Source organism: Aquila chrysaetos, chromosome 19, assembly GCF_900496995.4.
Source record: "Aquila chrysaetos chrysaetos chromosome 19, bAquChr1.4, whole genome shotgun sequence".
NCBI lineage: Eukaryota > Metazoa > Chordata > Aves > Accipitriformes > Accipitridae > Aquila > Aquila chrysaetos.
In genome coordinates, this window is record NC_044022.1 from 5,459,280 (window position 1) to 5,487,275 (window position 27,996).

The following is a 27,996-nucleotide window of genomic DNA, read 5'->3' on the forward strand; positions in this document are numbered from 1 at the left end:
CCACCCCGGCACGGCTTCGGTTCCACCGGCTGGCGTCACCCCGGTTGGGTGCCCGGGCTCGGGGTGGGCAGCTTGCCCGGGGCTGCCTCGCTTAAGGGATTGCGGCCAGACAGATGTGAGCCCAAAGCGCCTGGGGATGGAGGTCTGCACAGATGTTAACTTCGGAAAGCCGGTCCTCGGCACGAGCCCTCGTCGCCTGGACGGCTTGGGGCTCCGCGGGCGCTCGGGTCACGGCAAGACGGGGTGGCCGGGGGACGAGGGACGAGCTGGTGCTGCCCGAGAAAGGGACGTAGGACTGGCCGCTCCTCCTTCTCACCCCCAGGAGCTCTTCTGGGGACCCCAGTTGGTGCAGCATGTTTGGGGAATAGTTTGTCCTCCTCTAAAATGGGAGGTGGACGTCCCCGCAGCTGCAGAGGAGGAGCTCGGCGGCGGCACGAGCCGAGACCCTGCCGTGGTGAGCACCTACCCTGGGGGTCAGCAGTGGCTCATCCTTGCCAGTTCCCACCTCCCAGTTTGTTCTGACTGGTAACGACAGGGAGCCAGTCTCTCCCCTCCACAGGACAGCCGGGCCAGGTCCTGACAGCACTGCTCCCGTGCATGTTCCCTTGTCCCGGAGAGCTGCGGGAGCATACGGCCGCGGAGGCAGCCTCATCCATCCTCCCCGGCTCTTCCCAAGGCTGCCGGGACAAACGCCAACCAAGGCACTGGCTGCCGGACAGACAACCACCACGCGGTCAGAGCCGAAACGATGCGACCCGGGCCCACCACCCAAGCTGGGATACACGGTCTGCTCTTACCGAGACACATCAATGCTGCTTTCCCCGTGCCCAAGCATTTTAAGCGCAAAGGAACAACAGGTTTCTCCCTAATTAAAAAGCAAAGCAGCTCTTTACAGAGGTACGCCCGCGTGAAGCTCTGCCAGCAGATAAACCGCAGCGGTCCGCAGGCGAGGGGTAGCCGGACAATAGCCCTTCCTCAGTTTACCTGCTGGATCTCGTTCTGCCCGGCTGCGTGGAGTGGAGTCAAAGGAAGCTGCTCGGAGGCAGGGAGCAGGCAGGAAAACAAAGGCAGGGAGAATACCAGCCGGCCCAAAGGAACAGTGGGGAAGCTGGTAATTGGGCCGTGTGTGTTTGGCTTTCGCCAGGCTAGCAGGTTTGTTTTTCCCAGGCTGGAGCCTAGGCTGAAAGAGACACGAAATTATTAAAGACCTCGACCTAGAAAAGAGAAAAAAAGGAAAAAAAAATTGGCAGCGGCGGCTGGAGGTGAATCTCGAGTAATGAGAGCACGGTGGGGGCTCTCTGCTTCCTCCCAAGGGTGGAGGTGCCTGGGAAATTATTTTCAATGGGCAAAGAAAAACGAAGTTTAGGTTAAATTCATTCCTGTGGACTTTTATTGCTAGTTTAACTCATTTCTCAGACAGCAGGGAGCCAACTGGGCAGGACGCAATAGGTCCTGCTACGGAAAGGTAGCGCCGTGCCTTCCTGGTCCCTTCCTTGCTGCAAGAAGATTCCCACAGGGATCCAAGTCCAAATGGGACCCATTGGTGAGGCAGACCCAGAGCCACCCTCGGGAAGGGATTCCCCCGTGCGGGGCCGATCTTCGGTCCTTTTGCCAGGCAGACGTCGCAAGGAGCTGTACGTCTACCTGCAGATTTACGGTGTTTTTTGCAGGGGGGGTGCGCGCAGGAGCTGAGGGCAGACCAAAAGCCGTGCTCAGCATCGCTCAGCCTGAGCTGCTCCGTCCTCGCTGGCCTAACGCCCTGCTAATGCCAGGCGTTAGCACGGAGGACTGCGATTCCTTGTAGGTATTTGCAAAGCACGCTATAGAAACAAAGTTTTCAAGATGGTAACCAACCACCCTAAATCTAAGCCTAGTGAGAGGGAGGGAAAATACATTTGCAGCCCCTTTCCCTTTTAGTTTAGGGAAAACCTGCCTCGAGCCTCGCGGTCTTCATCCGCAAGAAAAAGGGGATGCGAAATCCTGCTGCTGGACGGGCAGTTGTGAGGGCTGGGGGAAGCGGTGCCCAAATTGCGAGCCTCGGGGAAAAACTGGGGCCGGTCGGAGCTCCTGGTGGTCCCACACTGCTCTGCCGGCTTCTCTCCCACTTCAACCTACCTGTCACTGCCTCGATGGAGACGGAGCGAGGTGTTTAGCTGGTGCAAACCAGCTCAGCTCTGCTGACGGCAGCACGACTTCACCGATTCATACCAGGCGAGGATTTACTCATCGACACGGTACCATCCGCTTTCCTGGGAGCCTACGCTTTCTCCCAGAGATTTATTTAGCCAGAACTGTCTCAGGTGTTTGACGTGAAGGGGGTCTTCGCGGTAGCCATGCCCCACGCGGCGTCTTGCTGGGGCCCTCGGGGAGGGAGGTGCAGGGCCAGAGCACGGGAAACTTCACCTGCCTCTCCTTGAGGCATCCCCCAGCTTAGTAAGTTGAGACCAGGAGAGAAAGGAGGAGATAATACTCGAACTCTTTTCTAGAAAAAATACATTCCATCCTCCAAGGACTTTGCAAGTGCCGCCTTTGCATGGAGGGGTTCAGAGGGGCACTAACTACCCAGCACTGGCTGGAGGAACATTAGAAACTGAACCAGCAAGGCCATGAAATCCCAGCAACACCGCCTCTCCGCTGCTTTAGCAACACAGTGGATTTAGGGGTCTGCTGTAGGCAGAGCCATCCAAGTTTAGACATCCAGATTGACAACACCAACTCTTTCGCTTACCTTCCTTTTGGCTTTTGGTATTACTCTGGTGTCTGCTAACACAGTAGGGAAGAAAACTGTGTTTGAATATAATATACAGAATTAAGACAAAGCAATAGCTCATGTAGACCCTCGCTTTCCTTCATGTGTTATACTCCTTTCTTAGTATTCTTATTATTGAACTTAAACAATGGCTCATGACCAGGAACTGTCTGTCATTGGTGTTCCTGATGGATTAGATGCTTGCTGGCATTTTTCTCTCTCTGAGATATCTTGGATGACTAGCAGGCAAACTTTCATCCCTCATGGGATGTTTTAAAAGACACAGGCAGCTCCTCTCCAGGAAAAGCTGGAGAATTCAGAAGACACAGAGTCTCAAGCAGAATGCCCACCCACGTTTCCCAAAAGCAGACTTTGGTTGTATTTACACAATTGATATTAAGCTGCATGTAATATTGCTCCTGTAGCACTTTCTGCAGCCTTTCCCCATTCCCGTCCGCGTGCCCCAGGAAAGCACAGACGGCCTGGCTGGGCCGTGGGCTTCATGGCGAGCAGAGGACCAGGGAGATGCTTGGCTGCAGGTGAACGTGTGTGCTCCTGCTTGGCAGGAGGGAGAAGTGAGACCGTGCTAAGACTGCTCTGGCTGCCGATTGCCCAAGCAAACACCAAGCCACATCCCTGCATTCTCCCTTTTATAACATGGCCCTACATTCATGCTCCTCTTTCAGGTCCTCCATGACAAAATTCAACTCCCCCAAGCTGAACCCGCTGGAGCTGTGACCGCACAGGCACAAACCAAGGAAGGATCTCCACAAGGTGAACTTTACTGAAACTGCTAAACATAGAATTTTAAAGGATCAATGACTAAGTAGCTACAGTATACCTTAGTTTTTTGTTATTATTCTAACTACCGTAGGTTTGTGACAAGCATCAGAATTATTCTAATCACCGTACTTTTGTGACAAGCATCAGAGTCAACTCTACCAAGTTCCAGGGCTTGCGCCTTTAGCCTTAAAGCTGACAAACGTTAAGGATCTTTGCCATCTCACTGTGCTGCGTCTGTCGCCCAAGGGAACATGAACTGGGTGCAATGGGGTTGCCACGGTTCCTCCCACACAAAGCCGAACTGGTGCAGGTGGGAGAGTGGCAGAGAGCAGCAGGATTTCCTTTCCGCTCACTAGCAAGAGCCTCTGTCGGCTCTCTGGTAAAGTCCAACTCAATCCTCAGTTACACTGGTTTTCTACTGTGAGACAGCCTTTTCTCATCCACACCATTAAAGATGCCATTGCCTTCACTTTCTGACAAAGTTTTGATTTTTGCCTTTGTGACTGTAGTGTCACATCCCTGTAACGCTCTTTCTGTGACCATGTCCCAGCCTGCGACGACACGGAGATGGCAGAACACGAGTCTGCGTGTCATGCCATGCTCCAGACCGTAACGGTGCTTCACGGGCGATACAGAGCGCCTGAGGTTATTGACATGAGGCTGTGACGCCTTTTTCTCAAACCGTCCCTACGTATCTGTGCTGGGTATTCCCACACCTGGGGGAAGAAACTAAGCCCCAATTCTGCCTTGCTCCCTGCCAAAGCCGCGGTGGCCATGGCTTGTCCACGTCTACAGTCAAGGCTCGTGGCAGCGGTGCCCACCGGGTCTGGAGGCCACAGGGCTGCACAAGCCCGTGGGACCTTATCAAACCTTATCAAACACGGCCACGCTGGGAAGCTGATGGCCATCCGCAGAGCAGCCAAGAGGACAGAAGGTGGGCGAGGAACAGAGCCTACAGTGCTTACGACCACACAAAACCTATTCTTTATGGTACAGACATATCCAGAGCAACGAGAAAACCTGCCTAAGATCCTACGTGGAAGTTGTAGATGGGGAACTTAACTCTCTTCTCCAGAGACCTATACCAACATTACAGGGGGCTATATCCCCTCCCCAGGGCACCACACCACTTCCCACACAACGTTTGTGCAGTTAGCCCTATGCGATCACAATATAAAAGTCACAGGACGCTCCTGGGAGAACTACGCAAAACTTGCACCGCTCCTTAGTCTAAGCTATTTGGCTCAACATTCCAGTCCTAACGCAAGGCTCATCATTTTGGGTAGCGGTGAATATTGTATGAACAGCAATTTTGTGTAAAATAGCATATTCTTCTTGCTTTCCCTTACAAATGTTTATTTTTGTTGCATACAGATGGCAATTCAATGTTTTGAGATTCAATATAGATGCAGCCTTCTAGAAGCATTTTATAAGGTGGGGGGTAATGGCCTGAGAGTTACTAAAACCATATTTGGTAAATTTAGAGTCTAAGCAATACCGAACCAATGTAAAATAAATAAGGAACATGGATGCACAGCGTTCATTTGAGACTTTGAGAGGCTGCTAAATATTTGGCATAAAAGTATTTGAGTTTTTTTCTGTCTTAAGATTATCGTATCTGGAAATGAGGGTGTGAATATATATAGTTTGCAAAATTTTTAAGGCTTTTTTTAACTGGAGCTATGCCCTCTTTAACATTTACTCTTGATTATTTCCTATTGATAAACACTAAAACAAAGAGTGTATATTAATGCAGATGAGAGTTTCATTCATAGATGTGAGCTACAACAGGATTATTTGCAAGTGCAAAGATCACTCACATGAATAAAGATTTGGTGGATCAGTGACTCCACTGACAAAATGAATAAAATCCTTCTCCAAACACAATCCAAATATGTTTTCTTGCTACTTACCCAAGCAAGTCTGCTTTTGTGTTGTTCCAGTTTAATTAACTGAAAACACATAATTATTAATGAGCGCTCCGATAGGGCAGGAGAGGAAACATGCTCCTCGGTGATCAACTTGCAGCCCAACACAAAAACCAGTTCTGTTTGTGCAGGAAAAGCAACCCCCTCCTGCTACATTATTCTATTGATCTACAAACATTTACATCTCCTTTGTTAACTAGTTTTCTGTAGAAATTTCATAATCACTAAGGAACGCTCTTAAAACTGCACCTTAAGAAACTTCTGTTTTAGACTGGATCAGTCTGAAAAACAGGGTCTATTTTTGCCTTTAAGTCGTGTTATATGTGAAATCTGTTGGGCTTTTCTTGGATGTTCATGATTCATTGTAAATAATTCAAATTGGATTTACAAAAGAGGCGAGGCTGTACAATGAACCCAAGAACTGCATGTTATATCCCTGACAGTCAAAACTAATAAAAGTATTTCATAAAGCCCAATCATAAAATGTTTTCTCCTCCTCTTTCCCATTGTTTTGTGATCCACATTTCAGCATCAGGTTGATGAAAATGAACATTCTGGAGGATTTCTGTCCAACATAATAATAAAGTCCAATTAACAAGTTGTTGTGGCTATGGCAAGAGAATAGCCTCACCTGAATAAACTCTGTTATCCGTACAATGTGCACTGAAACTAAACAAAGACAACATTAGTAGCTCACAGATAAACAAGAAACACCTTTGAAGTATCACTGCAGCAACATTAACGTAAGGTGCATTCCCCTCCCATGTGAGCAGCTAAGCTGCAACGTACTGCTACGGGAAGCTGAGACCAAGAACACACTATTTATTTATTTATGTATTTATTTGAGGACTAGGCACTTTTACGAGTAACAGGTGTTCTGAGTTACAGCAGTTAATAACACATTTTGAAAAGTCACGTTCAAGCTTTAAGTTTCAGGCTTTAAATCCTATCTTTAAGATACCTTACAAACGTGATGCTGGTGCTGCACAGTATGAGCAACTGCAGGCACAATACAAACCTGGCATTATGCACCCAATTTTTTATTAAAAAAGTGATCAGCAGGTGAAAATTTGCCTTAAGAACAGTAAATGAGAAGCAGAGTTTCTTGTTTTTATTATGTACACTTATGAAAGCACTAAAATATGGAATCGACCAATGAAAGATTAATAATTCATATATGTTCTGTAAGTCAGAAAAGAGTGGAATTAGATCTGAACCTACCACCGCTGATGAAGACAGGCTTTCTTCAGCTATCTAGTTTAGGTCATGTCAGATCCTCTAGTTGAGCATTTCTAGTACGGAAGCGCTCTCTATCAACAATCCAGACTGATTTTGAAAGCATACTCTAACCACTTTCCCTACCTGAAAGCCTGGCTTAAATTAATATAGCATCAACAGCAGCACTTATCCTAAAGTGGTGTTTGAAGGCCTGAGCGTGGAAAGCTCTCAGGACACCATATTATCCCCAGACGCCAGACCAGCAAGAATTCACACGGATTTGTTCTGTGGAACATCTCCAGCCCCAATCCTGACCAACTCTGAGATGAATGCTCTGCTGCAAAGCCACATCCATCCAGCACTGTCACTGCAGCAGAGTGCAGCCACTATTATAGGTGCTGTCCTTCCAAAAAGGATTGTTAAGGAGAACACAACCAGTGTCCAGCAAAATAAGGACTGCCAACAACATCTGTTTATTTAAACCAAAGATAGTCTTACATTCTCCAAAGATACTATTTTTTTCATTGATCCCACTTAAATTGTTGGAATTTTTCTGAAAGGCTGGGACTTCTATTCCAGTGCTATGGTTCCTGCAGGGAAACAGAGAAGCTATCCTCAGTGGAAATGTAAAAGTATCCTACTTTGTTGGATACACTGATCCTGGCAGCCACCGGTGGGCTTAACGCCTGCTTAACTACCTTCCCATTACTCAGAAGAGTAATTCCCAGCTCACGCATCAAAATTCAGCCACAGTGGATCTCCACTTTGGTCTCCCCATCTCCTAGCTAACATGAAACTTCCAAGAGAGACAGGTAAGTATAGCAAGACGAGGTATAGATGAACCTATAGGTGGCACTCTTGCCCTGACACAACACTGAAGGACCACGAAGTGCTGGTCCTCGCCTTCCCTTACAGGAGAGAGGCCCATGTCAGCGAAGAAACCCATTAGAAGCATTAATTCCACAAAGCACTTTTAATGAACATTTTCGATTTTATTGTCAACACACTTAAAAACGGAAACCTATGTTCAAAACAATTCTTTCTGAGAGTACTGAAATACAAAGTATTTCACACGGAAGTTTGTAACGCAAACAGAAGTGAGACGTAGAATATGCCGGTGCGCACTGTATGTGCTCCAAGTCACAAGTTTAAGAACCGTACCGCTACAGAACTGTCACGCGGGCTTGGAAAGTGAGCATTTGACTGTTTTTAAGTATCACCTCTGCATTTCTAGTATTACACATTTACTTGGAAACTTGCTAGCAGTGGACAGAGAACATGATAATTTTGTCTTCAAGGCTTGTTTTGAAAGCACCATGACAACAGACTGTTCAAACTACTTCCTTACAGAGGGAAGTCTAAACAGAGACAATTATTGCAGTTATGGCTTTTTAGGGGTAATGTTTATTATTATCTATGACAGGTTTGTGAATATACAATAACAAGCAAAATCAGTATTTCCTGGTAGTTCCTCCTGGAAAGCAAAACCAGCACTGCCCATTTTAAATTTTTTTCTTTTTATACTAAAGAAAGCAAACTCTTATATTCTATACAAAATGCATGTGCTTGGCCAGGCACTGACCAGATTTCCCTTCTAGATTCTGTAAAACTAAACTAACCCAAACATGCAAAACTTCTTTATTGGTTAGCAGCAAAGAAGTTCTGCGAACTTTACACAATAAATAGATTTCTGCTTAATTTAGATTTATTACCGAAAGAGTGACATGACTAAATGAGTTGTATTGGACAGTGACACACGTATCACGCTCCATCACCAAGACCCTAAGCTTAGTCAGAAAGGGAGAGGAACGGAGCAAAGGGAAAGGAATGTCTGTTCTAAAACGACGGGAAGATTTATGCTGCACTTTGCTTTTCTCTTAAAGGTCCCAAAGAAAAGTTTTCTAAAGCTACCTCAAGGTTACTTCTCACACAAGCAAGTTGGTTCAAAATTCAATTTTGAACAGCATCTTTTCCTGAAAAACTGAGACATCCCTGCAGTCTGACACTTAATGACATTCCTGGCTTGTAACAACACGTATTCGTCACTCTCCTCTCCTCATCGTTTGCTTGACCGCTTTTCATGCTTATCCTTTGTGTGCTGGTTCCTGTTTCGGTGCCTCGGAGGAGAGCAGCTGACTCTCCTTCTGGACTGAAAGCTGGGTGTATATGGGTGAATTCTGCATTTCTTTGGTTTTTCTTCTTTCCTGCTTTTGTTTGGCTCAGGCTCCTTACTGTCTTCCTTTTGCTCACGTTCTTGGTCTTGTTCTTTTTGAGACGGTAACGTGTTTTTGATGGTATTAATAAGAAATCTTTTATTTGTACCAGCAAGAGGACATTTCAACCTGTAAAGACATTTAAAAGTGATCAAAAGACAAGATAAAACCATCCTGAAACAACTCTGAGATTTTAACTTAAATAATTTTAAGACAGGTTTGTGCTTTTGGCTTTCCTTGCATGCCACCTAGTGTAAACTCTCAGTACAGAAAGATATGCTTAAGGTTATCTCCATTCTCCTTTTATCTTACTCTTTATAGGATGAAAATTATTCTACTCCAACACAATGAAAATCCACATGATTTTCACAAGGTAGCGTGTGCAGGGGGAAGCAGAGGACGACAATATATTTTAAGGTTGACAGTGCTTAACGTGGGTATTCAGGAATCAAATATTTAGTAACATATTCCAAGTCAAATCGGAATGGTTTACAAGATCATAATCTACTAAAGTGAGCATTACCTAATGAACTGAGTTATTCAGAAAGTGAAAGATACACTTGCATGAAAAACCAAACAGCTGTAGCGATAAAACATAAACACGAGGCATACCAATTTTAACTTCTATCTGGCAACCACCAAACAAAATGTTTTATTTCTTTTTCTTAAGCAGAAAGGATACTTATCCAACTCTTCTCCATTGTTTCTGACTTTCTCCTCTTGCAGCTTAACACTTTTGCACATAATTTATCAGCTAGTTTTAGTGAACAAGTACTGTACATTTCATTTATCTTGTAGATATCAGCTGTACTCTACTTATTCCCAATTTCATCTCTTAAAGAATGGAATGAGAAAAAACAAGTTTGAATATATTCCTGCAGTAAGCAGAAATCATTCTGAAGACTTTGTTTATACTGGGAGCCACTGTGGTGTTTGTCTTCACAACATTTTTGAGTCTGCATACTAATAAAGTTACGGGATTACTCTAAAAAAGCAGAGCTGTTGGAGATCACAGTGCCCCTTACTGAATCAACTATGGAGTCAATGAATCCTAACACCACAATGTTAAGATCATCTATTCTACTTGAGTATTTTGTGTAGAAACTATACCCCGACCATTTAAAAACCTCTGACACCTCTGAAAATTGGAGGTATCAGAACAACAAGAAAATTGTAGTGAAGATCACGTCTGATTATTTAGCATACTTCATGACTTGTAACTGGACATGGCACGTACCATTATGTTTTGCTTCAGGTCTGCCTACTAAGCATTACTGATAATTTTTCTTGTCCTAAATCCTCAAAGAACTTACAAGAATAATTTTAGAAGTATACATTAAACAGCCACACTGTTTTATTTCCACTAGGTATTTCTTGACACATTTCTACAGCATAGTTCTTTTAGAGTTTTCTAAACTTTCTGCATACAAATCTACACTGTTTTGCTCAAATCCTGGTTAAATCTTAAAAACACCCAAACCTCTAGAGCTGTATTTAGTATAGCTGTTTTGTAAATTAGGGAGACAGTATTTATCCATTAACTGTATTATGAAGTAAAAATACAAGGCTAATGTATGTCAGTAGAATAGGGTTTCTACTTCAAGCTCTATCAGCTATGAACATGGTGCTGAACATGGCAAAGGTTACACTCGAGACATAACACAAACCAGCCAACATTTAAGTCCTCTGTATGTCTTATGCCAGCATTAAACTGTTGTACCTCCACATTTCTTACCAAGAAGGGCAGCTTTCTCCAGGCCGCATCCAGGCAAAAACTATTTCACATTTGTCTCCTTCCTCTTGCTTTTTCTTAAGAGCTAATGCATTGATTAATATATATTGACTAATATATATAGCACCAGAACGAGACAATCTGCCCTAAATAAGTTCACCTTGCTGGAGTATTTATTTCTTTTGGCACTATGAGTGCTGCCTGAGCTATACTAAGAATGCAAACTGATGAGAAATGCAGGGCTTCGGAGTCAGCTAAGAGATGCCATTAGTTCAGCATCATACAGTGATAAAAGAGAGCCACCGGGCTTTCACGGAGCAGCAGTAAGTTATGGCACTGAAGAGAAACATTAGTCTTTAGTTTTATTGACCTCAGACTTCAACAAAGCAAATGCTGCCTTTAAGTCTTAAAGGAAATGAGATGTATGGCACATGCTATATTACACATGCACACACACAAGCCCATAACGTTTACATATATCCATGGTATATATGGAACTGTGAAGATTGAAAGTGAACTGTATTAATCCACCGATATCTTGAGAGCATTTCTAATGGTGAGAAAATTGACCTCCCCAAAGACAAGCCTCTGGCTTGCTGTAGGTCTGATCCTGCAACGCTCAATTCAATGACAGATTTGCCCTCAATGTAAGTTCTGAAGGGCTGGGAGGCAAGCTCAGCCTGTGCAAGGTGGAGCACAGTACTGCTGACTAGTAAACAGTGCCACAGAACAGATTTTAAAAGCTTTTCTTAAAAAAAAAAAAAAAAAAAAAAAGAGTAGTTAAAAGAACATTAAAGTTCCGAACTGGAACGTGTCTGAGGCAGGGCTGCAGACATGACCAAAGCCAGCACACAACCTGCAATTCTAGAGCCGTCTTGTCTACAAAATGGACTCCAGTTCTGTAACAATGTAGTCACTCAAGGGAAGGGTTCACTTTTTGCTTTGCATGTTCCAATAAGCTAAACCAAGCTATTCCTACCCACATAACCTTGTCCCCCTCCACAGGTAAGTCCCCCACACCCCAAAAATCTCTCCACTGTGCAATGACAGAGTCAACATTGCATTTTGAGCAAGGAAAAAAGATTAAATCTGTTATTGAGAACATAGGTCAAATCTTAACTCTACTTTTGACATTTTAAGCCAAATTCTGCGCAACGACACAGAATTTCCAGCCAATACCTGTTATCAAGTGTAGCAGTGCAGTTCAACACAGAAGTGTACCATGCAAGTTCTTAACAGTAAAACATGCTGACACCATTTAGGACACAAGAGTACAGTCCCATGCGCCACAGTCTTTTCTCTGCTGGGTAACTGGACATATCAAACAGGTTTGGCACCGTCAGCCTCAGCATATAGAGTAAATCACATCTTTCCAGGAAACAAAGTTCATTATGGATGAACTTACGAGTACATTTCTAACACTTCCAAACTGCCATGGAAAACACAGTACTTAGCAGAAGAGTGACTGAAGGCAAAAAAAAAAAAGCAGCTAGAGGTTGTTTTGCCAAACTAACTAATCTAGGCTGTTACCCTTTCACAGGGGATCTCACAAAACAGGATGCCTGGGAGGACATGGCAAGCTTTTATGTATGGACTTGGCAGCTAGATACAGCTGGCAGGACTTTGGATGGGAACTGGTGCTCTGATCACAAGATTTCAACATATTTACTTTGCAATCTCTGTCTGTACCCTGTTTCTCCTCCTCTTCACACTCAAATGAAAGAGATGTAAGGGGAATCACATTGCAGTGTTTCTGCACAGTCAGGCAACACCCATTCAAAGACAAGATGCAATACAGCATTTTGCAGTTCCAGTGCCCTCAAACACCTCGGCCTCATCTTCATTATTTTGTATTCTGCAGTACTTCCAACAGATTTGGTATTGAACAGAAAGCTATCTGTAGGAATGAAAGCAATTTTAGGATTGCTTTACAAGAAATCAGGTTAAAAATAATTTAATGCTTCCAAAATTTATCTTCTTTTTGCAATTTCATCTGCTCTTACAATGTAGAGCTGAACAAACCATCCCAAAATATCCTGTTTTCCATATCTTATTTTAGGTAAGCTTTTCAAGTAAGCCGAGAAGATTACATTCAGTTCAGCCTTAGCACTTGCTACCAGCATCTTTGAAGATCAGACCTATACCTTGAAGAAAAAAAAAAACCAAACAAGCCTCTAGAACACAGTAGCTTTTGTGGCATTTTAACTGCCTTTCTCAATTAAAGCAGAACCACTTAAAATGGGACCTAACTCCACTGCTGTAAAGAAGCTTATGTATGTACATAGGACCAACAAAAACACTTAAGAAAAGCTGAGCTTTTAGTTTGATTTTACCTAGACACATGATGGAAAATCCCAAATATCCTATAGCTTTATTTCATCTGTGTCCAATACTCTCTGATGAATTAAGGATAAATTTATCTAACCATTTCAAGTGTTCTTACACTATTTGTCCACAATGACCCATCCTGGATCCAGCTGGCCCTTCAAATGTTAACTTCCAGACAGCTGCTCTGATGTCTTTTCTCAACTCAGAAGTTCCAGCATCACAGCAGCATCACTGAGATTCAGCCACAGATTCTGCTCTCTTTTGCTTAACATTTCCGGGATTAAGACACCTTCAAAAGAGGATCCTCCTTTCCTTTTCTCTCACACATGTTCTTACCTGTGATTAGCTCTACTAATGCTTGAACCAGATACATCATCAGCAGGATCTACACCACGTGGTATCATAAGGATGTAGGAGACCCCCAACAAGAATCACTATGGCCATAGAGTACGTACAAAAGGAGCATTGCAGGAACTAGAAACACTGCAGTGCTGAGAGCAAAAATCTTGAGGACATCCAAGGAATAAGTCAATACTCAAGAGCCAACAACGTGGTATCTACAAATAAGAATATCCAGTATTTCTTGCATTAATTTGCCATGGACCTAGATACTGCCAATCTGAGCAGTCCTGAGAGCATGGAGGCCAGTGAGCAAGACTCCTAACCAACTAAGAGCTCATGTAGCCCATTGGCAATACTGACAGTTGCTCTGTGTCCAGGGAGCCTCAGATAATTTCCCTTCACACATAAGCTCGTGCCTGATATCACCACCAACCTCCCTGTTTGGGACAAGCCTTTCTTCTACTAGCATCTAACCCCCCCAGGGTGCAGCACCTACCCACATCATCCACAGCAAACTTGTAAGTCAATGTAACACTGGCAAAACATTCCCAAACTGGAAGAAATACTGTCCCATATTTCAAGGCTGAGTCTTTGTACTACAGACTTGGGCTAAAGGATGACTGCTTGGTACATTTTTTCAGTACCTGTCAGCTATGCTAGCTTGGATGCTTGTAATTTAGGCTCAAACAGCAGCTGACTATCCATCTCGCATGAGGAGGCAGCAAAAAAGTTAGGTAGGGGCGCTTGGGGAACTTCTTCAAACAGTGCACTTGAGCTATGGAGAACTAATCACTCTGGACACTAATGGAGCAGTGGCTTGAACCTGAAAGCAGTCCCAAAATAGTGTTCAGAGACTGGCTAAGATTTTGCTGCCATCAACATCCACCAGGAGACACTACTCCTTTGTAATGGTATGCACAATATAGTTCCCCGGGAATGCCACCTCCCCACGCACCTCCCTTTAACCAAATCCTGCCAAGTGCCACTGACTCCAGAAATGTACTTCCCAGTATTCAACAGCTGCTGGAGAGCAACATAAACTGGAATCAGCAAAGTATGAGCAGTAGCAGCCTCTGCTTCTCCTTACCCAAAGACAGATGGCAGAACAAATCTTTTCTTCACAGGCCGAGTTGCTTCAACTATCCAGTGCCAATGCAGGATTGATGGCCTTACACTAGATGTCTCCAGGGTTTGTGCATCTCTTCTCCAGGACTCCTCTGACAAAGGGCTGAGGAAATCCCAGAAGTCCTCATGAAACACACCTGTAAGCATTTTGAGTTTGGCAAGGAAGGAAGGTTTTGCGTTTCACCTGTTAAGACTGTGCTTTTAGACAAGTTGGTGACGACCTTGTCTCTTTGCTTCTACCAGTTATGCTTTCCTGGATTTGGTCTACTAATATACATTTTCATGATCTAACTTTTCTGCTCATTTCATGTGCTATCCACAGAGCTCAGAGCAGCAGTTATCTTCTCCTCAGTAGTTTACAGTTGCAAGGTTACATGTCAGTCTTGGATCTAATCTCTGAAGCCCTTCAGGATTTACCGTAGCATCAGTTACATCTGATCGCTTTTTGCTGGAGTGTGATACTCAGCTGAGCATAGTTAAGTTTCCTTCCAAATATCTTACTAGTTATCTCATCTCCCACGTAAATATGCAATACCTAGCTGTTGGGCCAGTTCAGAAGGACCAGAACAGCACAATGGAGCACGAAAAATATTAAAGGGAAGAGAGCAGTGGGAGCTTCCAGCTGCTGTTCTCTTGCGCTTGCAGAACTAGACACCAAAGGTTATTGGGCGTCTGCCTATGGGGGGCTTTATACCTTCCTTACAGCCACATACGCCAGCCGTACACTAGCCTATGCCAAACTCTACGGCAGCAGGTTTGTGACAAATGGGATTACTACCAGTCTCTCTTAAGGATAAATTCAGAGAGGGAAAAATCCCTGGAGAAGCGTCATATACAAAAAAAATCATCTGAGTACAGGATATCCTGAGCTGCAGACTGCCTGAAGCTGGGATAGTACCTTGAGGAAGTACTGCTACTTTCTTGTACTTTTCTTCCTCCATTTCCTAGGTGCTGGGTATTGGCCACTGATGGAGACAGGGCACTGCAGAAATGGATCCGTTGTTTCACCCAGTATAGCTATTCTCACGTTCCTCTGCAGCTGAAAGGATCCTTACTTCAACAGTCTCAGTTCAGGATATCACCATGCCAATCCCTACGTCAACAGTCTTCCTCTGCCTGAAGCCTTCTTGACAATCCCTTCCTCCTACACCTTTAACACAACCCTGGCCTAGCCACACACTATTTCACTCTAGTGGAATCTGCAGTTGTTCTGAAGAACAGGTCACCCTTGGCTATCCCCTCCTCTGGCAGGTCTTGGGCACAAGGCTTCAGCAAACTGCATGTTACCCCGAGCTGACCATCACAGCCAGCTGCGCAGGACCACTACTCTTTCACAGAGAAGTAATAAGAAGTAGCCGGAGCCAGGAGCAGAAGCCCATATGCACTCCTGGCAGGTATTCCAGACTGCACAAGCGGCAGTGAAGTTGCACAGGGATATTTGGTTATCTCCCAACAGAAATCTTCAGTCTCCATACCTGGAATTAACTTGCAAATTCACAGTAACTGGATGCATGCCAACACTTCACAGTGCTAACTAATTATCTGCACTGGTTTACTGGCCATTTGGCAAGGCTGACAGGGTAAAAGTATGCTGCAACAGTATAGCTATAACCACTCCAGGGGATTAAACCAATTTAACTATTTTAACATAGAAAAACATAGAGTAGAAACTGCATCCCTAGCAGAAATACTGGGTAAAATATACAAAAACCCCCAAACTTGTTTAGAAAACATAAAGGATTAAATGTTTTCAGCAAGACGCTATTTTAATCTCTTCAGAGCTACTAAAACAAACACAGCCAAGAAATCAGCCGAGAACTTCATCAACAGCACAGGCTTATCTTTTACTACTGTTGGTGGAGGAAGCCAAACCTTATCTACAAATGAGTTTAATGCAGTCAACTGGTGTACTACTTGTGTGAACATCCCTAGATCCAATAGCTTCTTATCAAAGTCATACACATTATTTTAAGATGAATGACTCTTCTCGGCATGTTATTACTTCTTTAATTACAATTACATGCATTACATTCCATAATAATCTAGCTGTAAACACTGAAATACTGCATTGAGAAATTAATACTGTATTTCTATTAAGATTTAAATACTGTGATTCTTCTCCCACTTGCTACACAAATTAGCCCCTGGGTTTTAGGGGTTTTTTTTAAGTATTAAAAAATACCTCCTTCCAAAATTGGATTACACTTTGAGTTCATTTTTGGCTGCAATTTACACATGGATTCTCTACTAGAGGATCATTTATTATTTTTATTGTTTTAAGGGTTTAGGTTTCTTTGTCAGGTTATGAATTCTGTTAACTTAAACAGAATCTAAGCCAGTAACATGTGGCCAGTATGTAAGTAAATGCACACTGAAACTACCCAGTATTTTAAAGACTCAGGAGGTTCCAATTCAAACTTTGCAATTCCATCTATTATAAGGAAACACTGTTACAGTTTTCGAATTGCTTTGACTTCAACACATTCAGTCACACAATTTCACGCAGGCAGAATTTACTTGAACTTCTTTCTTATCTGGACTCAAATTTTTGCCCAGACAAATTAATACATGGATGAAGACAAATTATTTAAACATGAAGCAAATTAAAAGGTAGAGACTTCTGTCACGCATTAAATGTAGAATTTATTTTGGCATCGGTCACAGAATTCATTTCCTCTTGGCACAACTTACCAACCCATAGCTCCCATTGTTTCAGCTCTGGTTCTCCCACGTTTTGCCTCTTTGAGTAACTCTTCCACAGCCTTCCTAAATATAAGGAAAAGAAAAAAGTTACCACTTGCGGAACATAAGAACTTGCCACTTTATGCACTTATGTAAATAAAGTGGAGAGCTTCTTCACTGTAATGAATTCAGCAATAAAGAGGCTACCAAAATCACCTTGACTTTCTTATTAAGAGCATTCAAATTCCTATCCATCAAGATTAAAAGAAACATTTTGACATATTAAAAGCAATTAAAGCTGTTGCAAATACAACAATTGCAATACTAATTGAAGAGTAGAAATAAAGTGTACAAAACTGGTGTACTACACTGAAAAGCACAGTCCCTATCACTTTGACAGCAGGGAAGAGCATTCCCAAGGCACTTCACTTAGGTTCTTCCTGAAGTCTTTCAACCACAGCAGACCTATTTTGAGCACAGCTGAACACCAGCAGTAAAATAGCAAGCAGTCAGACGACAGTAAAATCCCTGCAACTACCAGTCATCAAACTGCACTAGCTTTGTGTAACAGTGGAAGACAAGAGCCCATCTTTGTGACTATGATCCACCACCATCCAAAACAACCAACTTTTACATTATCAGCATATTCTAGAACAAACTGGCGAGACTACCACTAAAGCGATTAAATAACTATGCTCACATAAAAAGGTCATCGGAGAGCATAAATTATGCAAATTATAGATAACTCCTGCAATGTCAGTCTTTCAGTTCTCTTTATGAATTAATTTCAATCTCAAATAAAACTTAAGTAACTGCTCTACAGTACATGGTTGAAGTTAATGGGAAAACCAACAAAGGGATAACGCAAGCCATTTATTATATAAATTGAAAGCATAAACTAACAATTTAGTTAGTTAACTGTAAGCAGCTATATATGTCAACCAAAAAATAACTGCAAGACAGAAAAGGAAAGCTATGCACCTGGCTGTAATACCCAGTATATGAAGCTAAGCATTAACACCACTGACACGGGTAAGACTGAAGGCTTGAGGAACTGAAGGTAGGAGGTAACAAAGAGGTTATTTATTGTTTAGCTCTCCCAGCTATGATAGTCCAAATGCCAGCAGCCATTCTGGCACATGTGAGCAACACAATCATCTTGATAGTACAAGTGTGTGTGTAGACTGTGCAAAACAGGTAACTGCCAACAGACTTCAACTCAAACTTCAAGGAAGCCATGTCCTATCACATTGTTATGGTATTATTAGCATAGCAGAATTTTGCTGCTTTGCCACAGATTAAAAAACGCCTAAGTATCGATTTTGTTGTCAAGCCAAAACTGAGACTAGAGAAGTCAAGAATCATCATCTAATAGCAGAAGCAGGTCTGAGAAGAAAAGCAAGCAATTTACATGGCAGGTCCATGTGAAGATCTAACAAGTTATTGCTGGGCTCTGAACATCTAACAGAGTGGTTTATTACCATTTAGGTTATTAAAGTCTACACAGAAAACACAAGAGGTCTTAGCTTTAAATGCATACAGTGCATGTGCCTAACAGGGAATGAAAATAAGCAGTACAGAATTTCCTTCAGTAGCTCATGAGAAAATGTCATGCAGTTACAGGGCAGCCTACATCTGTCAGTCTAGATCTAACCTTCTTCAGTTTGTTATGGTCTTAACATAAGCCTTTACTGGCTCCCTTCACATTTGTGATCGTGGATTCGTTCATTCATTAGGACAGGATGGTGACATTTTATAAACACAGACACATTTTTTCTTCTGTCTGTATTGCTTCTGGGCATGCTTTGGTTTTCCCTGGTACCAGAAAACAAATTGGTGCTAAATGAGTACAAGCGTAATGTACATCAAGGTGTAGCTACTCTTTCTACAGTTACTCTGCAGTTCTGCTTGGATATAGTTTTCATATTTTATACTTACAACCAGCTATCACAGAACTACTTCCTCACTTTATAGTAGTTTCCAGCAAGCAGTACTTTAGCTAAAGATTCCTAAACAAGCCTCCAGAGTCTGTCACAAGCTGTCAAAGAACATATAAATAATCCTTGATCAACTTTTATATATATATATATATATATATATATAAATTCCCCCTTTGTTCCAAGGGGAAACCATTCCATCCAGCAAAAGCTGAGATCTGTGCCAGACAGACATGCAAATACTCACAGGCTATAACTTCTTCCTTTGGGAGTTTGCATTTGAAGGGCTTTGCAAAGGAAAGCGTCTAAGACTTCCACAGAAACAATAGTACAGAAATGCACCAAAAATTGTAGTATTGCTTCTCTGTGCACTAGTTTATTAATGGCACATTGGTTTAAGGTTCCTCACAGAAGTGTCTCTCTCATATAAGGTTATTAGTCTCAGTAGCAGTTAGGCTTGGGGTACTTCGAATCCTTTTTGAAGCATACATTCAATTGCAAGGACGTGTTGCATATCCAGTCATAGCATGAGCATTTGTGGGAACAGAGCATCTGCCCAGGTTTTGAGTTGGCAACCTGTTTGAGTTACCTGCACCTAGATGCAAAGTACAGCATCAGCAACCTTACCAGCTACTGCTGCCTTCCCAGGTAGGAGCAGTGGGGTATGTGGGACAGCTACTGCCAAGAACAAAAAAAAAGGGTAAGAAACACAGGCTCTACCACTGGAACGTGGGAGATGTTGCATATGCAGGTCTCCATGAAGTTATGGCAAAAATTATTTTTTCTCCAGACCCAGAATTTTCTGTCTGAGCAGCCTGAGCTAGTTTATAGTAATGACAGCAGAAACATGTGGCCTTTATAAAAGCCTGTCCTGAGCCTTCAAACAGCAATGTCAGACAAAGGGGAGGAAAGAGGAAAAAAAAAGTATCTGACTTTTACTTACTGCAGTTACCAAACTTAGTGATTCTGTTTTGAGAAACCTGACTAGGAGGCAGATGAAAAGCCTGTCACTATTCTTATGTTATAAAACCTGTCATTATTTTATAATTAAAATCATAAACCAAAACATCTGAGCTACAAAGCACTAATAAAAGCCACACACACACACATTTTTTAAACAGCTATGATTCAGTTTTAGGGGAAACATCACAATAAATTAATATGGTGACACCAATTCTATTAACTTAGGTAGGAATTATAAGCCATTAAGTATTTGAGACTTTTTTTTTTCCTCTGGTTATATCAAAGATCAGACTGACTTGGCATCCATCTTAGTAGCCTTATAAGTCAACACCTTCCTTTCTTATCAAACACTGTTTCCTAATATTGGTCCTTCAACATCAATCTTATTCACTGCACCTACACAAAGCCCTTTCGACTTGCACAGACAAATGAAAAAAATCCTCAAATCCTCTTTGAAATAATGTGTTTCCACTCACTGAACTTACATCATCTACACAAATGAGCCAAAAGCTTAAAAGCTATGCAAACAAGGTTTTTACATTTGCTTTTAGAGGCCTCTTGGGACTTTGCATTCCTTATTCTCTTCATTTTTACAGCTTGGTTACAATACAAGCAGTCCTGTGGCTGCCAGCTTCAACTCCAAGACCAGCAGCATGAGCAAAGGGAACAACAGAGCATGCAGCTTTCACAGGAGAACCACCCAAACACTGGGGGACTGACAGGAAGGCAAATTAGGGACAGGGGCACATTTAAGAACACTGTCATCATTCTGGCACCTTTTATAGCAAGCACCACTTAAAACTTCCTGTAGCAATCCTTTTTGAGCAATCAAGCTTAGCTGCAGAATTACAGTAACATGAAGGTATAAGCAGTGATGTTTTTCAGATACTTCAAGAGTATCACCCGAGACCTATTTACATTTCTGAGGGATTAGACCTTTTCCTCTATATTCCAAGGTTACAGGCAAAGCTCCCATTGCATAAATCCTAACTTGCATCACAAATGCATGTGCCCAAAGAATGGGAGAACGTTAAAGTTTCCAAAGTCAGGCAAAACCAGAGATATTTTCTATTCCTCACTCAGGGAAAGAGCTTCATAATTTCTCCGAAAGATCACACAGACTGAAAAATGAATAATTGGTAATAAAGAGGTATGTCTGATACAGTTACAGGCAATGAAAACACCATGTCATTACAGAGACCACCCAATGTTTGTAATTATAGACCACTCTGTTAGGAGAAGACATATCATGCTGGAGCCGACAGCCACGAGGCCACACAGCCACAGCTCCATGCCCAAGTCCAACCAGTAGCAAGACTGAAAATCTACTCCCAGCAGGCAGATGCACACACCACACATATATACCACTGGCCACACCGATCACAGACACACAGAGCACCCACACCAACAGCTTCATCCTGCTCTTCTCTCTGGCTGGAGCGCACAAGGCTTCAGCCCAACTCCACTGCTGGTACACACCACCACACAGAGCTGCCTGGGACTCCCTGGTCCCCCAGTACCCAAGCCCACTGAAGTTTTGCCCATAGGGACACACAGGCACACACGTGTCTCACCCCTGGAGACCCTTTGACCCAACAGTCTCTCCAGCAGCTGGCCAGGACTCCCTGGTGCCTCCAACAGCTAGCTCCTCCCGTGGTCTTGCTCTTAGAGGTACATGCTCACCTCCCAGCTCCCACCTTATTCACCCACTCACCCGCTGATCCAGCTTGATCTTTGCTAGCAGCCACACGCTCCCTCACACACCCACACTTGCTCCAGTACTGCAGCACAGATAAATAATAGGTCCCCAATCCCACTCCAGTGGCTGACACTTGGTTTTACTCACTCCATGAAGTGTTCCCGGTTGCTGGCATGCAGCCCTCCAGCCCAGGGTCCCAACCCAACTGCTGGCATCCAGACCTGCACTGGTTCCAGTTGCTAGCACCATGGACACACAGTCCCTCCGACCCATGGTTTGACTCTAGTTGCTTAGCAATGAGATGTACACCCACTCCCCTCAAATAGAGTCCCTCACCCAAGAAAGAGTTAGAAAGGAATTTAACAGGAAGACAGGACAGACTGCGCTGATCAGGCGCAGGGCACAGCCAGACAAGGGTACCAACCAGCAGCCTATTCACACACGACCAGACATTTTTATCCCCTTATTCCTCTATTTTCCCACTCTTGCTTCTCCCCAAATCACCTGAACCTATCCCTTTCCCCGCCTTTGGTTCCTCCCCTACACACCCCATAATAAGCCTCACGCAATCTCAAAATGCTCTTCTCCTGCATCCCATAATACATCCCACACCCCTAGGCAGCAACACCCTTAAGTCCCAAAGGCGCTCCAGCATTGACTCATCTTCATGGATGTCACACCTGGAGGACGAGGCTGACTCCTGGGACCAGCCCTGGGAGGGGCCCAGGGAAGATGTTTTCATCTATTTCATCTACTATTTGCACTCCCCCATCCACTACGGTCTCTCTTCAGTCCTCCCGTGGGTGTGCCCAGGAGCTTTTGGCACATAACCTAACAAACTCTGCCATCTCCACCCACGCCATCATCTTATTAAAAGATCCCGATGAGAACTCTAATGAAAATATATCTACTGGAATTGCTTCACAGCACGCAATCGGCTACGGAAGCGCACAGACCTGGAGTGGGAGGGCAGCGTTCACATTCAACATCTCCCAGAGTCAGAGAAGGGACATCTTTATCAAACACATTTTCATGAAAGACTTTGACAGCATTAATAACTGCTTGCAGTCTATACCACTACTATTCGAGCTCAAAGGCCAGGCTGCTCGGCTACTGTGATCCCCAAAATCACGCTTAAACCTACCTCCTGAGGTACTCTTATGTCCTGACAGCAAGCTGCAAGCCCAGGACAAAAATTAGCAGTTTTATTAAGCAATTTTCTCAAAGTAGTTTTATGCTGACTACACAACTTATTTTTAACCACGCACGGGACTGGAAATAGAAGTGGATGTTGGTATTCTGATTACATCTGAATAATATCAAGACCTTCAGTCAAGTAAAGGACTGAAGATACTGCCTTCTACAATAAAGGAACGGCCATGAAGGCCAGTGTTAGTTATAATTAACTCCTCTGAGCTGGTTTGTCCTATCTGCTCACACTTACTAAGAAAACTGAAGAAAAGGAATGTCAAGAATAAAGCCTAAGCCACAACATTAAAAGCAAGAATGAAAAATGCCACAGACTTCCTAACGTTTGTTCAAAGGCAAAGACATGCTCTCATTCTTTGTCGATGAGGCTTTGTACTTATTTAAATATTCTATTTGTCAGTCCCATGAGTGCTATTTGCAGCACATTTCTGTGCTGATATTCTCACCGGCTTGAGTAGCAAACATACCACTCCATTTCAAACACCAATTTTAGCTTGCAGACCACTTTTTGTGCCATTGACATGGGAAAGAATGGCATGCTGAATCCTGATACTTCGATTTTAACTGTTAAAAGCAACAGTAAGAACGATCAACTAATTTCTGCAAGGCACAAAGCTCACTTGTTAAAAAGTGTAATTGGGATGCCTGTGCAGCAAAAATATGAGACTATTGATTCTCAACTCAACTACAGGCCTCTTGTTACAGAATTATGGCATTTCTTGTGATTCAGAGCAGCAGGTCCTTAGGAAACACTTAATTCCAAGTAAATGATACTCCAAACAAGGTTGGTAGGCACTTCTAATAAGGTATGGTATCCAAGGTTGTGAAATATTCATAGCTGTTGAAAGACAGAATGTATTATGGAAGCCTTTGGACACACAGTATAACAAAGCCACTTCCTTTATATTCACAGAGAAATGACATATTTTCTGTGCTTCAATCACAAAGAACCACCATGATGACAATTTAGGAAGGAGAGGGGGAAGAAAGATTTTTTTAGATAGGGATGAAAATGGTGACCTCTGTAATATCCCAAAGGACATTTAGTTGAAATAAACTAAGAAAATCACACACATGTGCTTGCAAGGGAAACAAACTAAGCTCTTCCTAGTAGCTGACTTGTAACCTTTTTTTTTTTTTTCCCTACTCATTTTTGGGTTGTATCTTCACAATACCATTAATTATATATTAACAGAATTTAGCCTAGAATTTTCTTAGAATCACACTGTATCTCAAGACTCGGTCTTCAATGATGTTGTCCTAGTTTCAGCTGGGATAGAGTTAACTGTCTTCCTAGTAGCTGGTACGGTGCTATGTTTTGAGTTCAGTATGTGAAGAATGCTGATAACACTGATGTTTTCAGTTGTTGCTAGTAGCGTTTAGACTAATGTCAAGGATTTTTCAGCTTCTCATGCCCAGCCAGCGAGAAAGCTGGAGGGGCACAAGAAGTTGGCACAGGACACAGCCAGGGCAGCTGACCCGAACTGGCCAACAGGGTATTCCATACCGTGGGACGTCCCATCCAGTATAGGAACTGGGAAGTGGGGGCGGGGAATCGCCGCTGGGGGGACTAGCTGGGTGGCGGTCAGCGGGTGGTGAGCAATTGCACTGCGCATCATTTGTACATTCCAATCCTTTCATTATTGCTGTTGTCATTTTATTAGTGTTATCATTATCATTATTCGTTTCTTCTTTTCTGTTCTATTAAACTGTTCTTATCTCAACCCATGGGTTTTGCTTCTTTTTCCCGATTTTCTCCCCCATCCCACTGGGTGGGGGGGGAGTGAGTGAGCGGCTGCGTGGTGCTTAGTTGCTGGCTGGGGTTAAACCACGACAGATGTACCAGCAAGTTCACAGGATAAAATGTCAGTTCATACTTCCAACAAAGGTTACCGGGTGAGGTGGAGCAGAGGAAATAATTCAGTAGAATGTAGCAAATATTACTATTTTTACACACCTGTGGTATTTACAGCTTTTAGAGTTTTAAAATCCAGAGTACGCAACAGTCATATGGTAACTTGCAAGTTAGTATTCAGCTTTGGTAGCAACTATCACTTCCTATTAAAGTGAGGAAAACAGAAAACGCAAGGTCAGGAGAGAGTCAGACACGGTAAAACTGAAAAATAATAGCAGGAAAATGCGGCAGTAACGATGAAACAGAACAAGCAAGATGAAGAGAGCTCTCTTTAGATAATAACCCCCAAAAATAGGACAACTGACTTGTCTTAACAGATCACTGTTCAGAATGCTGGGACACAAAATTTGCTTCAGCCCTGAAAAAACATGCACAAAAGTAGTTACACTTCTTTTTCTGCCGTGGTAAATTAAATAAAAACCACACATACAAAAACCTTAAGCTGTTATTTAAGATTTATGCATTGCAAGACAAGCAAGAATTCAGACAGACTACTGAAAATATTCCAAATAAACCCATTTTTAAACATTAAAAATCTACCTAAAATAGTTAACACTGTGGCTACAGAACAGAAATGCCACTATTTGTATGCTAAAGCCATATTATAAGGAGCTGAAAAAGTATAAACCCTAACTACCATTGCTGTACTCTTTACAGGAGAGTATGCTCAACAGGTCATCAAATATGAAACTAAGGAGTAATGTCTGTAAACCAAAGGATAAAGAAAGATCTGTATTAGACTCTTGAAGACGGTACAGGGAAGCATATTTAGAGTAAGAAATACCCAAATATGACATCTAAATGCATACAGCATGAACTGAATTCAGGGTGCTACTACTACCAAAGCGAGCTGTTATGAAAGCTGAGGGTATGAAAAAGTAACTAATGATAGGTGGATCCAGGACAGAAAGTGATAATCATCAAGTATATTGTACTTATGTTCAGAGACGATTAAACACATATGGAGGTGAACGGTAACATGGATTGAAGACACCGCACAGCTAAACCCTACTGTGTACCACCCAATAAGTAATACTGAGCTTCATCCTCTTTATCTGCCATGCTGCCACAGAAAAGGAATAGCAAACCCCAACTCAGATTGAAGCTGTGAGGCAGGATAAAACTTTGAATCTGGTTCCTGGGAAGGAGAGCATCAGAAGGAGACTGTGGAGCCATCAGCTATAGCCGGTAGCGAGCAGCTATGCCCCGAACTGCATGGAGGACCCCAAGTCCCCAGCACGGCAATAGCAGCCAGAGCACAGACAGCATGGAAGAACAGCGACATGGTTTCAACTTGCTATGAATGAAAGAGGTTTAAGTTTGGAATGACACTAGTATAAATAACATTCACGCATATATAGAAAGAAGCTTCAATTATTAAACTGATGATCTGGCCCTTCCACCACCCCACTGGTTATCACTTTTATCCCATTTAAAATACTTGCCAGATATAAGCACAAACAAGTTATTTTCTATAAGTGCTCTCAGACACAGTTTCTTAAAAGTTAAGTGAGAGATTCACGTGGAGGACAGTTCAGAAAGCTTCTGGTCACCACTTCACTGTAACATTTTTTTTAAGCAGCCCTGTAAGAAAAGTGCAGTTATACAAGCTTGCAAAAAAAACCCCCAAACCCTAATAACTACAAATAGGATTATTACCCCAAAAATTTGTGATATAAACACCTAAAGTCTATTCCTAAAGCAAAAGCAAGAGAGGCCTACTGTGACTGAGTATCCAAATATAGAAATCTGCATTTTAATTCTCAGCGTTTGCTTGGGAACACTGTAACTCAGTATGCACAGCAAGATGAATCCTCTCCTCCCAACAAAATGCGAAATAGAAAGCAATTTTATTTTTTGACAAAGGAACGGCCACGCATTTCGTATTACTCCACACAAGGAACAGGGGAATTTTAACAATTAGTCAGCTGGCCCATCTCCAACGCTGAAAATTGAAATTTGTAAGAATAGAATTTTTTTTTTTTTTGTTAACTTTACCAAGGACACCTATTCACCAAATTATAACTGACGAGAGGTGAGCCACCTAACACTTTTCAGTCTTGTTTCTAGACGGTACACCAGCACGCATGACAAGAACGGTTGATTTTTTTTTTTTTTATTTTTTTTTAAAGTCATGGCTCTTCGCATTACGCAGGAAGATCCCATTTATTTTCCTCCCGCACCTCCCTCAGCGAAAGCTCCGAAGTTTTGCCCCGAGGACACGCCGCAACCCAGCTCCGGGCTGCGCACCCCCCCCCCCCCCCCCCCCGCAGCCGGCGGGGCTGAGGCGGAGAGCGGGGCCGCGGCGGTGCCGGGCAGAGCCAGGCCGGGCTCAGGGCCCTCCTCTCGGCCGCGGATCACCGGCCCCGAGGGCCCAGGCCGCACCGCCACGGAGGGACCGACTCCCGCCCGCGCAGGGCTTGGCGGTTCGCCCCCCCCCTCCCCGCCGCTCCTCAGACCCCGGAGGCCCGTCGCAGGCGGCCCCAGACCCCAACGCGGGGCAGGAAGGCGACGCCGGGCCCCCGATCGGCGGAGAGGCCCCGGGCCGCTCAGCCGCCGCCCGCCCCTCACCTCTCCAGCTCCGGGTCCTCCTCCATGGCGGCGGCGGCCGCTCTCCCCCGCTGCGGCCCGGCTCCTCAGGGGAAGGCCGGCGCCATGTCCCGCTCGAGGCCCGGCTCAGGGCGGAGCGGAGCGGCGGGGGCAGGCGCAGCGGACGGCGAGGACCCCGGCGGGGAGGAGCCGGGGCGGTACGAGCCGAGCCGCCGCCACACCCCGCCGGGCACCTGCGGCCACCGGCGGCCGCGCCCGGGACCCCCCCCCCCTCCAACCCCGAGGGGAGAACGGGGGCGACAGCCGGCCCGGTGGGGATCTTGCCCGCCCCGCTGCATGCCGGCGGGACCCATCGTTAAAACCCCCGCCCCGGGCGGCGGGAGCGCTGCGGGCTGCCACGCCGGGGGAAGGAGGCGTTGGGGCGGGAACCGCTCGCTCGCCCGCCCGCCCGCCGCTGAGCGGGAGCGGGCTCGGCGGCAGCGCCAGGGAGGCGGGACCGTGGCTGCCGCCTTCCGTCAGCGGCGGAGACCCCCCCCTCCGCCCCGGGGTTTGCCCCGTAGCAAGGCCACAGGGCTCGGGCGGGCGGGGACGGGTCTACCGGGCCGGGCCGGGCGCCGCACGGA

General features: G+C 44.1%; 1 protein-coding gene across 2 annotated transcripts; it reads right to left on the reverse strand.

Moving 5' to 3' along the window:
- Positions 1 to 7,649: 7,649 nt before the first annotated feature.
- POLR1D (RNA polymerase I and III subunit D) lies at positions 7,650 to 27,991 on the reverse strand. 2 transcript variants are annotated; one of them, XM_041118426.1, is made up of 4 exons: positions 27,395 to 27,991; positions 17,110 to 17,184; positions 14,381 to 14,521; positions 7,650 to 9,020 (listed from the first exon to the last, which is right to left on the reverse strand). In XM_041118426.1, exons 1-4 carry the CDS (start codon positions 27,418 to 27,420, stop codon positions 8,735 to 8,737), a joined length of 528 nt encoding a protein of 175 aa, XP_040974360.1. In that variant the 5' UTR covers positions 27,421 to 27,991; the 3' UTR covers positions 7,650 to 8,734. The 2 variants fall into 2 exon arrangements, with proteins under 2 accessions (XP_040974360.1, XP_029898210.1); XM_030042350.2 differs by lacking the exon at positions 14,381 to 14,521 and having other exon boundaries at positions 27,395 to 27,573.
- Positions 27,992 to 27,996: the final 5 nt, after the last annotated feature.

Bases quoted from the DNA above. Each gene is read 5' to 3' on its own strand.
- POLR1D (XM_041118426.1), bottom strand. From the start codon at position 27,420: ATGGAGGAGGACCCGGAGCTGGAGAG. The intron at 14,522-17,109 runs GTAAGTTGTGCC...GGATTTCCTCAG, and splicing joins ACAATGGGAGCTATGGGTTG to CCCTTTGTCAGAGGAGTCCT. The intron at 9,021-14,380 runs GTAAGGAGAAGC...ATGTCTTTACAG, and splicing joins GTTCTGCCATCTGTCTTTGG to GTTGAAATGTCCTCTTGCTG.